The 13,994-nt window shown below is 50.8% G+C and overlaps 1 protein-coding gene across 2 annotated transcripts in view; it reads right to left on the reverse strand.

Annotated features, from left to right (window-relative positions):
- The window catches only part of MICALL1 (MICAL like 1), a 28,537-nt gene extending 27,202 nt beyond the window's left edge, over positions 1-1,335 (reverse strand). Inside the window, exon 1 of one of the 2 annotated variants that reach the window (XM_060114249.1) lies at positions 826-1,335. In XM_060114249.1, the coding sequence (XP_059970232.1) occupies positions 826-971 (146 nt within the window). In that variant the 5' untranslated portion in view covers positions 972-1,335. The remainder of the gene's footprint in view (positions 1-825) is intronic. The other variant, XM_060114248.1, reaches the window with a different exon arrangement.
- Between the last annotated feature and the right edge of the window lie 12,659 nt (positions 1,336-13,994).

Raw genomic sequence — 13,994 nt, forward strand, 5'->3', positions numbered from 1 at the left:
TGAATGAATGGATGAATGGAAGAGGTTCCAGGGCCCAAGGAAGAGGGAGCTGAGATAGAAACACCAAGTCAACTGCTCTGGGGTCTGAATAAATTTTCCCAGGGAACCTCACTGGGCACCTGGGGGCAAGAAGAGGCCATTTCACACCCTGGAGCAGCCCATTAGGACTGTAGGTCAGACCCTAGGAGTCTTCACTCAGCCTCCCTGCCCCACTGAGGACAGGAGGGTCATGGGGCACACACCTGGGGAGACAGGTCTGTGTCCTAATGGGGAGGGGGTTACATCCATTCATCTGACCTCTATTAACCTAGGGTCTCCTCTGTGCCAGGCACTGTGCTAGTGCCCTGGAAACATGATCGCATGGGGGAATCAAAGCCAGGGGGCCCCACAAAGGGAACAGGCCTCAATGCCCCACGTGGAGGGGGCTGCTCAGAGTGCCTGTTTAAGAGTTTAGTGTAAGAAAGGCCCAGGGTCCCGGAGGAGGGCTCGGTGCTCCTTCAAAGAGGAAAGGCCTTGGAGGCTTCGGTGTCCCTTGGGCGGAAATCAGTGCCCTGTGGGCGGGGCCAGGGCCTCAGCAGAAAGACCAGCATGGGGGGCGGGCCGTGTTCCAGTGGGCGGGGTCAAAGAGGCCAAGTGGGGGAGGGGTGCACTGGATCAGAGGGTCTCCGCGAGGCGTTGGGGGCCCGCGGGAGGGTGGGAGCCTCGGCCTCCGGGGGCGGCGCCTGCCGCCGCCCCGGCTCCGCGTCACTGAGCGGGGCGGGGGTCCCCAGCTCGAGCCCGCGCCGCCCTGCGCCCCGGCCGGCCGCCCGCCCTCCCGGCACTCACAGCAGGTCGGGCCGGTGCCGGTGCAGGATGGCGCAGAAGGCCAGGCCGTCCCGGAAGGAGCTGCTCAGGTCGCGGATGTCCACGCCGCGGTATCCCTCGCACTGGCGGCGGCACCAGGCCAGCAGCGCGACCCGCGGCCCCGCCATGAGCCGCGCGGGGCTCGGGCCCGGCTCCGGGCGCCGCCGGGACCGGGCTTCACCCTGGGCCCGGCTCGGGCCGGTTCCCGGCTACGGCTGCGGCTGTGGCTCCTGCGCGGCCCAGCCGGCGCGGCTTGGAGCTCGGGGCGCGACCCGCTAGCGGCGGGCGCGGGGCGGGGAGGAGGCGGGGCCGCGGCCTCGGAGTCCTCGCTCGGGCTCCGGAGCGGGGGCCCGGCTCGGCTGCCTGCTTCCCGCCCGGCCCTGCCCGGACCTGCCGGAGCAGCCGCTGCCCGAATGGCCCGGCCCGGCCGGCCGCCGCCTACTCACCGCCGCCCGCTCCCCTCGCTGTGGGCCGGCCGCGGTCGCGGGCGTCCCGCTGGCCTCGGTCCCCGCCCGCCGTCGCGGGGGAGCGGGGAGGGGGCGGTGGCCTGGCGCCCCACCCAGCGGTGGCTCCGCCCCGCAGACGCGGACCCCCCCCCCCCACCCCGCCTCACGGGCCCAGCACCCCACCGCCCCTCTCCTCGGCGCTCCCGGTCACCCCTTCCCACTCCCCGCCGTGGACTCCTCAAAGAACTCTGGGATGGCCCCTGAACCCCTCACCCACGGCAAACTAGCCCCCCGCACAGTGACTTCTTCCTCCACCACGCTGCCCACCGGGAACTCTCCTCTTGCTCCCATCCTGAGTGCTTCCCACTCTAAGGACCTGCAAATCCCCCACATTCCCCTGGCCTGAAACTTTGCGGAGGCATTCTCCCCACCCCCGGCCAATCAGGCAGTTCCCCTGCAGACCCCAAAGCACCTCCAGATGACCACTAGCTTCACTCACCCTGTCTCACCACTCCAAAACACCCTTGACCTCCAGGTAGTTCTGTCTGCCACCTTCCCCTCCCCTCAGAGCCTGACCGGGAGACTCTATGCTCCCACCCATGGGACCCCGGAGTCCTTCCCATGGGACCCCCATCACCACCACCACCACCACCACAGTGGTCAGGTGTCCACTCAATGATGTATTGAGCCTGACAAGGGGTCCTGCAGAGTTTTCCTCAGCCCCTGTGTAGGGTCAGGGATCTCATCCCTCCCCACTGGGGCATCCTGACTAGGGTTGGGGGGGTTGGGGTCCCACGGGAAGGACCTATGGGAAGCAGGCCCTTGTCTAATGGGACATTGGGTGTCTGGCCTTGGAACCTCTGCAGCCTCATTCTCCTGCTCCCCCATCCAGACCTGGGTTAGCCACCCTCCCCAGAGGCCTCTCCTGACTTCCAGGAGATGAATCAGCTTCCACTAGGCTGCCATGGCAGTGACATCACCCTGACCAGTGCAATAGTTAGCTGGGATGAGTCTGTCACACACCCCCCCCCAAAGGAAGGAGCAGGATCCTAGTCATCTCTGTCAGCCATCAGCCCTTGGAGGAATGGAAAGAACAGGGGTGTATCAACCCAGGCTCGAATCCTGGCTTTTCCCACTCACTCAGCCGTGTGACCGTGTGCCTCCATGAACCTCAGTTTCCACATCTTAATAATGGGGATAATTCCTGCTTTACAAAGTGCCTGAGAGGAGTAAGATGTGCCTCACAATTAGTCTTCACTCATAAATTCTAACTATTGATACCTGGTGCCTGGTAAACGTGATGAAACAGATTGAAAACATTTTGTACCCAGCTTGTCCCTTGGACCTTTGTGAGTAAATTATGGAGGAAAGAGGCCAACTTGGGGAATCCCACCTCCTCAAAGGTTCACTGAGTCCCAGCTCGGAATACAATTATGACCCAGGGGACCCCAGCTTGCCAGCCTGGGGCAGCCTCACACCCTGGATCTGTCCACAGCTGGGAGGCCACCATCTTGGCCCAGAAAGCCGACTTTCAGGTTACCTAGGAAAGGGCTGCCATGAGCCAGTCTGCCTGGCCAGCCCCCTTGGCCCCTCACCAACCCTTTGCTGCCACCTCCGGCCCTGTCCCTGTGGGAAAGCAACTCTAAGAAAGGAGGGTTCCAGGTATTCTCATTAAATCAGGGACTTGGGCTCAGGACCCTGATACCACACCCACCTTGGCCTCCAAAGACCACCAGTACTCTTCATTAAAGCCCAGAAGGGATTATATTCCTCTCCTCACCAGCCTAAGGGGCTCCCTTCAGGTCCCTGAAGACAGTTTCAGATCTGACCTTGATCCCTTTGCCATGATAATAGCTCACCCAGCCCAGCCTCTGGGCCCTAATTAGCCATTTGTGGGGTTTATAAACTCATTATCTGAGTCAGCTCATCATGATAGGAGGTAAGGGCCTGCATGACCACAGCTGTGTGACCACAGGCCAGACAACTCCACCCCTATGAACCCTAATTTCTTACCCTATAAAATTGGGATAATAATCTTCACCTTGCCTGCGTCCCAAGGTTGTGGGTAATCTGGTGAGATAATGAATGGAAAAATGCCATGCAAACTGTAAATCCAGGGTTCAGGTGGGAGGTGGGACTGTGTTTACAGGTGAGGTCAGAAGCCACAGACAGCTATGCAAGTCAGGTCACCAGCCCAAAATCATACCAAAATATCAGGATTAGGACTAAGGGATTTGGGCCCTTCGTTTGGTGTATTTATTTTTTAACTATCAGTTAAGAAGTAAATATCTCCATATCAAAAATTTTAAAATAAAATAAAGCTAAAGTTCCTACTTGACTGTCTCCCTCAACCCCAGTCCCCTCCTAAGATGTAGCCACGGTTGTCAGTTTTTTGTTTTTTTAATATTTATTTATTTATTATTTATTTGGCTGCTTCGGGTCTATCGTTGCAGCATGCACGCGGGATCTAGTTCCCTGACCAGGGATCGAACCTGGGCCCCCTGCATTGGGAGCACAGAGTCTTAACCACTGGTCCACCAGGGAAGTCCCATGGTTGTCAGTATGAAGTCGAACCTTCCAGATCTTGTGCATGCATTTATATTCAAACATGGATTCAACAAATATTGACCAAGTACCTGTTCCTTGGCTGGGGAGCTCCAGGGTAGATAGGGTGAACAAGACAGGATCCCTGCCCTCGTGGAACTAACATTCTAGTGGAGAAGACAGGGAACAAATAAAGCAACAAAGATCATTTCAGATGGTGAAAGGGGCTTGAAAGAAAATAAAGTAAGACACTGTGACAGAGAACCATGGGAATAGACGGGGCTTCCAGGGAAGGCCTCTGTGGTGGGAACATTTGAGCTGAATGACACCCATCCCCCAAGAAAGCAAGTCAGATGCGAGCCAGTGAGAGATGTCATTGCAAGTAGTTTGAATCCTTCTTATTTATTCCCAGTAATAGCACGAGGCCGGATCCTGGCAGGGAAGTGCTGGCTAGTGTGGTGAGTGAGACAGGCTAGTGGCTACTCTTCGTCCAGAATGATAAGGGGCAAAGGAAAAAGAAGCCCCAAGGAAGAACAGGCGTCCAGAGGAGGGCCCTGACTAGTCTGGGAAAGGGTGCCATACTTCCCACTTCCCATTCTTCCCGCCAGCTTGCTTTGCAGGAGGTCTGTGATGGAGGGAGATGCAAAGACAGAATGAAAAACAACCCCACGGGGTAGGGGGTGGAGTGGGGGGAGAAGCTGATGTCGAATGAGCACTGGTGGGAATGGCTGAGTGAATGAATGACCAGCACTTACAGCTTACACTTATTTTCACACACAGATCTCAAGGTAAATTTCAGAAAGATGAAAGGGAGAGGAACGGCCATGGTGGGGACCTGGAGAGGCCGAAGGGGAAAAGAACGTCATGGTCATCATTGCCTCTGGGAATCTCTGGCTGTTGAGTCCCCACCTGACTCTGCACCTGCTCAGAGGCGGGGGCAGGGGAGTGCTTCTCTCTCAGAGCTGGAAGTCCACCTGTGTCTGTGTGTTCCTGGGTGTGGGAGGTGATGCTTGGTTGGCCCCATTTCACTCACCACCTACTCTCTTTGCCACTGACTTGCTGGGAGACCCTGGATAAATATGTCACCTGTCAAAGGTTCAATGTCAACATCTATAAAAGATGGGCCTTTGCCCACCTTGTGATGCAGCAGGCCAGTTTCTAGGACTCTATCCTCCAGAAATACTATCCCAGGGGCCCTAAGATGCACATACAAAGATGGTCATTGTTCGCTAACAGCAAAGCACTGGGAACAACCTAAATGTTCATGAGGGACAGCATAATTAAGTTTCAATACAGCTGGAAAACAGAAAACCACCAGCTGTTAAAAAGAGCATCCTGGGGGATTTCCCTGGCACTCCAGTGGTTGAGACTCCACGCTCCCATTGCAGGGGGCACAGGTTCTGGTCTGGGAATTAGGATCCCACATGCCCCACGGTGTGGCCACAAAAAAAAAAAAAAAGTGTCCTGGAAACAACAAGGTCCTACTGTATAGCACAGGAAACTATATTTAATATCCTGTGATAAACCATAATGGAAAATAATATGAAAAAAATATATATATATGTATAACTGAGTTACTTTACCGTACAGTAGAAATTAACACAACATTGTAAATCAACCATACTTCAATAAAATTTTTTTAACAAGTGTCATGGAAATACATCATCAAAAGAAGTGAAAAAAGCAAGCTGTAAAATAACAGATATACTAGGATTCCATTTTTGCAAAACAAAATTTATATATATATAACATATATATCATATATACTTATGTATATAAACATTTACATGTGCAGATATATGGAATTTTAAAACATCACAAAGAAAGGAAAAAACTACCCAAATGCTGTCAATGGTTCATTATGGGAGTGAGATGGGGGTGTGGCAGACTCACTTTTTTTTTTTTTCAATAAACTTACGTATTTATTTATTTTGGGCTGCGTTGGGTCTCCGTTGCTGTGCGCTGGCTTTCTCTAGTTGCGGCGAGAGCGGTCTACTCTTCCCTGCGGTGCACGTGCTTCTCATTGCGGTGGCTTCTCTTGTTGCGGAGCACGCGCTCTAGACGAGAGGGCATCAGTAACTGTGGCTCACGGGCTCTAGAGCGCAGGCTCAGTAGTTGTGGCGCACGGGCTTAGTTGCTCCGTGGCATGTGGGATCTTCCCGGACCAGGGCTCGAACCCATGTCCCCTGCATTGGCAGATGGATTCTTAACCACTGAGCCAGCAGGCAAGCCCCAGATTCACTTTTTACAAGTCATTATGGTCCGAATTTGTAACAACAGCAGGCATAACTTTTTAAAATAACAGTTTTGAGATATAATTCACATACCATAAAGTTCACTCTTGTGAACAATTCAGTGGTTTTTAGTATATTCACAGGGTTGTGCAACTATTATTTTATTTAGAGTATTTTCATTACCCCACAAAGTCTGTATCCATTAGCATTCACACCCAATACCTGCCCGCCACCCCTGCCCCACCCCTGGCAACCACTATTCTGCTTTCTGTGTATTTGACTCCTCTAGGCACCTCCTATAAGTGGAATCATCCAATATTTGCTGCTGATTAATTTTAGACTCTTGCTCTGATCATAATCTTAACCAGTCACTTGAGAAAACAAATGAACTTTCTCATACCAACACAACATCGTTTGCAGTTTAATTAACAGTGCTAGAAGCGAAAGGGGCTCTAATTTTAAAACAAAAGCAGCCCCAAATGAGCAAGAGGAAATTTGCTCACACAGAGGGCCACAGCAGATCACTGGAAGACAAGAAATCCAGGTAAGTCAGGTAGAGCAAGTATAACTTCATAATGAAAAAAATAACAGGCGAGGGAGCAGGACTTTAGGAAGTGGACCATCTTTCCAGTCTGGACAGCTTGAAGCCTCAGTACCTGTGAGCTTCTAATTCTAGGATTTCATTTTTCTAAGCTTCTCTGACTCCAAGATCCATGTGGGTCTGACCACTGTGCTTTTCTCTCAGGGCCCTACCCAGGCCCTTGGCTCTGAGCTGCTCCCCGGGGGAGCAGGGCCCTGTGGACAATAGGAACATTGTGGGACCTCGAAGCTGGGGCCTGGAGGCATGTGGGAGGTTTTGCAGCTCTCCTGGTCCTCACTTCGCCACAGGCATGCCCCGAGCGTGCCAGGACAGCATCCTGTGCCTCCGTCCCAGCCCGCCGGGATGAGCCTCGGTTTCCTGGAATCCCAGCAATGTCTGAGGATAGGCAGCTATTCCAAGCCATTCTCCACAGACCCTACTGTTCCCCACATACTGTATATACATTCTGGAAAATCTATCTGGGATTGGGCCAGAAAGTTTGAATCCTTACCCCAAAATGAAACAACTCTCCAATTAAACCTCCAGAGCAGAGAGGACCATGTTCTGCCTGTCACTGGGAGGGCTCTCTCTGAGCTGGGAGATACTCCTACTTTGCCTTCTGGGTCTGTCCCCGGAGGGGAGGCAGGTCAAAGAAGCCACTGAAATATCCAGGCTGGAAAGGACCCTTTGGGAGTATTTAGCAAAGCCCCTCAGTATACAGGAGACTGGAGCCAAGGAGGGGAGGTGTTTGCCCAGGATGGTAGAGGCAGTTAGAGGGGGAGCTGGGGCTGAACCCCATCCCCAGCCCCTTACTCTCTGTGCCACAGGATGCTTGGGAGGCCTCAGCCTGCCACGCTGTCCCCCGCCCCTTTTAGCTTCCTCTGAAACACGTATTGCTGCTGTTCCAAATCCTGCACAGGCTTCAAGGCCCAGCCCAGACATCACCTCCTCCCTGAAGCCTTCCCTGATAGGCCCAGATGGAAGCCACAACTCCAGGTCTTCTTACAGATTCCCACCCTTGAATTAGATGGAAACTAGAGGGGAATCCTTGCCAATTTCAGAGAGGAATTTCCACATGCCTACCCTGGAGGGACTGGCAGGCCAGTGTGGGAGACAGACATGTAAACAATCACAATAAACAGTCACAGAAAGACAAGACAAGGGAGGTGATATAGAGATGGACAAAGTGCTATAGCACTTCCACAAGGAGCCTCTCATCTCCTGTCCAGGGACTGAGGGTATATCCCTGAAGCCTCTTCCCATTTGAAACCGAACATGAGACTTTCCTGCAGAAGCTCTGAGTGAGTTGTTTTCCCAGTAGATAGAACAGAGAGAGGTTAGCAAGGGCGAACCTCATCTCCAGGTGACACAATACAACACAACTGGGACGGGTAAGAGTAACAGCAAACACTTGTATCATACTCGACAGCTTTATACGCTGAGGCTCAGAGGGGCCCAGGGAGGCAGGTGGGGAAGAACTGCTCACTCCATTTGATGGATGAGGAAGCAGAGGCCCAGAGAAGTTAAGCAACCTGCCTGAAATCTCCCAGCTTCTAAGAGGGCAGTGTCAGGACTTGTATCTAGGCCCCCTGCCTGATCAGAGAGTGAAGAAGGCCACCCTCCAGGTCCACCAGCCCCAGGGAGAGAAATGGGAGTGGGGGTGGGAACAGGAAGAAGGTACCTTAATCAAGGGCGGGGCCAGGAATACGGAAAGCTGGGTTTTTCAGCGGCAGGTTTGACAGGAATGTGGAGCCATGGGAACTGGGATGACTTGCTGCTTCCCGTCCCCGCCTCCTTCTCGGAAACATCAGGAAAATTGCTGGTCAGGTTTTGGATCTTCAAATTGGCCGCCCCCTGCCTCCCTCTCGACCTCTTCCTGATGCGCTTCCCCCACACCACAGCCTGGTTCCTGACCCCGAGCAACAGCCCAGGCCCCTCTCCAGTGTGCGGGGCAGGTGGACACGGGGATGAAAGGCCATCAGGAGGAAGAGCCAGTGCAGCACACCCACACTCTTCATTTGCCCAAGAGAGTGAATACATTCATCATTTATCCACTCTATGCACCTGCCTTCTAGAAAGGATTTAAGGTACGCCATCACTTATTGATACACTTACATCGTTTCATTTGATGAAGCCCGTTGACTCACTTCCTTGTGCCTCCATCATTCATTCAACTAATTCTCTTCATTGCAAAGGCCATTGCTCCCAACTGCTGCCCCCCTTTTCTCAGGTATTCATGGGGGCTCCTGGCCCGTTTAATCCTAGAATGTTACCCAGAATTCTAGAACTGCAGGACTGCAGCCTTCGGACAACAGCAGGTCTCACTGCCTCATTTTGCAGATGAGGAGGTGGTCAGTATCCACCGAAGGCCAAGGCCATTCTGGGAAGAGAAGCCCCATCTTGGGCTTGCAGTCCAGTCCACACTGTGGAAAGGAAGCCAAGGCCACCAGAGGCTGGTCTGTGTGGCGAGGAACCAGCTCCAGCCTTGGGGTCTGAAGAGCAGGGTTCCGGCCCCAGCTGTTCACTGCCTCTGCCCAAGTCTTACACCCTGGGCATCTCCACCTGGATGTCTCACAGGGTCCTTGAACTCATGTCTGAACCCAGTTCTCTACCCACCTTCACATGCTTCCTGTTTCAAATGTGCCCACTCACCCCCATCTCAATCGTGGTTCCACTGTCTCCGCAGCCGCAAAAGCCAGAAGACCGGGCATCTCCCCGACCCTGCTCCTGCCCCTGCCCCTGCATATCTGGCCAACTGCCAAGTCCTGTCCTCTGTAACCTCCCAAATGGCTCTTGAATTCTCCAGCCTCTCTCCACCCCTGCTGCCACCACTCTGCACGAGCCCCAGCTCCTCTACAGCTGGGCTACTCTAGACAAGTGCCTCAGCCTCTCTGTGAACTGGTCTCTACACTGTCCCTACACAGACTTGCCTTGGGTCCACCAACGAGCAGGGAGTAGAGAAAGCCCCTGGGTGAGTCTGCAGGCTCTGAGTCCCAGCTCCACCATGAAGTAGCCTTGCTGATCCATATAATCTATGCCTGTGATTTCCAAGGTCATGGCCAGCTAATAATAATGGACTTCTTCGCTAATCACACACTACAGCCAGGTGCTGTGCTAAGTACTTTATATAATTTAATCAAGTGAAATGCTACCCCCATTTTATAGATGAGGAAAGTGAGGCACTGAGAAGCTAAGTAACTTGGCCCATGGTTACACAGCTAGTATGTGGAGTCAGGATTCAAACCCAGGTCTGGCCAAGCCCGAGCCACACACTTTGCTGTGCTGCCTTCTCTTGCTGGTGCAGGAACTTTTGGTAACTGGCACCACCCAGAGCTCCCCATTCCCTGCTAATAAAACCCTCACTCCCTTTATGCGTGGGAGGACTATGAACCTGCCTCTTCCACTCCAGGCAAGCTGGAATAAAAACCCTGCGAGCTGGCTGCAGCTGCTTAAAGCCCTGCGTTCCTCAAGCGGTACCAGGCGGAGTTCAGCTGTGCCTGCCCCCTCACAAGGGCTGCCGGCTGCCCAGCACTGCCGCGGGACATGGGCCAAGACACTGGGAAACGGCCCAAGCCAGGCTCTCACACACTGGCTGTGTGTGACCTTGAGCTCCTCAAATGGCCCATCCACTGGTAAGAAGAGTGCTGAGGCTGGTGTGTATAAAATTGATGACTAATAAGAACCTGCAGTATAAAAAAACAAACAAAAAAAAAACAACTAATACTAAACTTTCTTTGGGTTATTTGTATGGAAATATGTTAATATAAATGTTTCAGACATTACATGAAATTTCTAAAAATCTTGTATGTTCTGGTATAATGTTATAGGTCATAATTCTAGTCATTACTTTAAAATGTATATCTCAGAAATAACTAAATTTCCTTGTCAACTGCATTATTATGAACTTTCATCAAATCTTTAACTGTGGTCATTTTTAAGTCTTTTGTCATTTACAGACAGTTCTGGGTGTACTCTGATGCTTTTGCAAAAATGTTCCTATAAAAGGGTTTCATCTTCAAGGAATTCATGGAAAAGACTCTGACAAGGACAGGTTTCTGGTAACTGACTATACTGCTGAACTGAATGAATAAGCATTTTCAGAACTCTAATGGAAAACTGATGAATTCATAAAAGTGCTAACAAAAGATCAAGATGAAAAAAAATTAATTACATGGGACTAAGTGAACTGATGAGGATGATTATAATTTTTGTGACTTTCTGTTGGAATAAAAAAAAAAAATCCCACAGGGACTCAGAGGCAAAAAATATACAAATCAATTTTCACTGCAAAGTAAAGGAGCTGTAACAGTGGAGGATTACTGGACTGAATGTCAATATTATGACATAGTATGAGTGTGTTTCATGTTTGGTAATTGCAATCATTGCTGCTTTTGTTGTGGTCATCCATTTACAATGCTTGGTGTCAGTTTATTTATCTCTTGTAAAAATAAAAAGCAGTGTGTGTGTGTGTGAAAAGAAAAGTGAATGCATGTTATATTTTGTTTATTAATAAAATGCACATAAAATATTTCCCCCCAAACCTAAAAAAAAATATTAAATTAAAAAATAAAATTTACTGTTAGGAAGCAGAAAAAAAAAAAAAGAGAAGAGTGCTAAGGGACCAGGTCAGACACAACACACCTTGACCTGGCATAATTTTAGTGATGGAGACGGGAGACTCTGACATGAACTATGAGACTCTGGTGGTGAAATCAAAACAAGTTAACACCAGGGGTGCTCAGGTGGGTCTATATCCTATGAGTCACCATTGCCAAATGTCAGGACTGGTTGTAGGTACAGAAGAGATGGTACTGCATGGGCCATTCTTAACGAGGCCAGGGAACCAGGGTGTACACAGGCACTGGGGGCAGGGGATGCAGTGAGGCCTGGCTGGCACTGGCCTGGCAATCCAAATGCTTGGCAGGATCCCAATGCTGCCACTCCTTAGACCCCAGCAAGGTAAGAGATGAAGTGCCTGGAAAGCTACCAAGAGCTCTATGAATGTTTGGACTTATTACATATTAACTAAGAGGCTGCTTTTGGTTTTCCTTCCTTTTGGAGGAAGGATGGCATCCCCGAGACAGCACAGGCTTTAGCACTGGGCTGACCTGGTTCTGTCCTGGCTCCTCTTTAGCTCTGGGAACTTGGACAAGTTGTGTAACCTCCCTGGTGGAGAATGGCCTCCTAACTCAGACTTAGTCACAGCCTTTATAGTCTCGACAAGGCCTATATGACTTCACACGATCGGGAGCTTCACTGGTCTCTGGCCTCTTCCTCGCCCTTGCTAGCTCTGCTCCAGCTGGCCTTTTCACTACATTCTCTCAACCTACAAAACATGCTCTGACCTCAGGGCCTTTGCACTTGCAGTTTCCTCTTCCTAACACTTTCTTCAGGTATCTGCAATGTGGCCTCCTTGCCCCCTTCATGTCTCTGACCAAATGACACCAATTAGTGTGATCTCTTCTGACCATCCAGTTTAAAAGGGTAACTCCTACCCTTGATTTTTCTGCACAAGATACCTCGCCGTCCAACATACTATACACGCTTTACCACCTGTCTCCACTCATTAGAATTTAAGTCCCATAAGGACAGGGGCTTTTTTTCTTTATAATTGAAAAATTAAATTGTTGTTTGTTTTCTAGGGGTTTTGTTTTTTACCCACTTCCTTTTCCCTCTCGCCTAGCAGTGCCTGGCTGGCTCACTTGTAGAAAAAAGGATACAACCTTCTGTGCATAAAATCCTATAATGTGCCTGATACACAGCAGGCATTGTATTAGACACCTAGAGCTGCTGCAGCAAATTACCACAAAGTTAGTGGCTAAAACAGAAACTTATTCTCACAGTTCTGGAGGTGAAAAGTCCAAAATCAAGGTGTCAGCTCTAGGGGAGAGCACTTCCTCGCCTCTCATAGCTTCTGGTGGCTCCAGGTGTTTCTTAGCTTGCGGCTGCATCACTCTAATCTCTGCCTGTCTTCATGTGGTCCCCTCCTCCCTGTGTGTCTCTGTGTCTGACGCTTGTCATTGGATTTAGGGGCCACCTGGATAATCCAGGGTACACTCATCTTGAGATCCTGAACTCACATCTTTTTCCAAACGTCACACTGATAAGTTCCAGGGGTTAGGACACAGATGTATCTTTTCGGGGACCAGCATTCATTAACTACTAGGAAACAAGGATATAGAAGAGCTTATGAATTCCAAGCGTGGGGGAGAAATAACTGAGCATCTCATTTATTCCTCACGACTGCCCCGTAAGGCAGATTCTACTATCTTTGTTTACATGCAAGGAACGGCGCTCCTGCAAGCAGGAGCTTCCACTCCAAGAGCCATATTGGTGTCCACCTGAGTGACAGGTGACACCCCAGGTAAGGAGGAAGCCAGTTCACCCAGCTCCAGCCACTGCCATCCCCATGCCAAGCCCCTGGAGCAGGCCCAGCTCTGCCTGGCCGTAGGCTCTAGGGACACTCAGGTGTGCCCAGAGGTCACATAGTAAATTAGTGAGACAATTCAGACTTGAATCTAGATGTCATGCCTTCAAGCCAGCGGCTCTTTCCATGTTCTCAAGCTCCTTTATAACCAGAAAACTCAAAAGGAACCAGCACAAAGCCTAGCGTGAGAATTCACAGCAACCCTGTCACTGGGTGGGGGGTAGCAGCCTCATCAGCTACGCCCGTCCAAGTTCCAGGAAATATCCCCTTTGCTTTGGAGCTAATATAGACCATGCAGCGCGGCACGCAGGATCTTACTTCCCAAACCAGGGATGGAACCCGTGCCCCCTGCAGTGGAAGCGCAGAGTCCTAACCACTGGACCGGCAGGGAAGTCCCGACCGTGCAGATTTTGATGGGGTATTTATTGCTGTTTCACCTCTTGCTGCCAGTCTTAGGGTAGGGCTTTCTAAAGTAAAACCACAAGTTTGAGAAACGAAAGACCTGCCTTCACTACCTACTACTTTGGCCTTGGACAAGCTATTTACTCTGAGCCTCACTTTCCTCATTAATAAAACCAGGATTCCACATCTACCCATCTCCAGAGTGAGATAATGCATAAGCAGTGTTCAGACCATTCTGAGGGCCTTACTCCTGAATATAAAGTTTCTACAGCTCCAGGAACATTTGATCTTTGATGGGTAGGTTGTGTGAGTTACCTGAGACAACCAGTTTCAGTAAAGTTTGTAATTATTATAGATCAGTATGATCTGTGCTTTGTTAGAAAAGATTAGAAATTGGCTCCGGTAACAGTGTGGGCTGCCAGGTTTTGGGATGCAGAAGATGCCATCTCAAAGAAATACCCAAGATGGCAGATCCCATATGATTGTTTAAGGGAGGGATGGCAAAGAGAGGGAAAAAC

This window comes from Mesoplodon densirostris, chromosome 11, assembly GCF_025265405.1.
Source record: "Mesoplodon densirostris isolate mMesDen1 chromosome 11, mMesDen1 primary haplotype, whole genome shotgun sequence".
Lineage (NCBI taxonomy): Eukaryota > Metazoa > Chordata > Mammalia > Artiodactyla > Ziphiidae > Mesoplodon > Mesoplodon densirostris.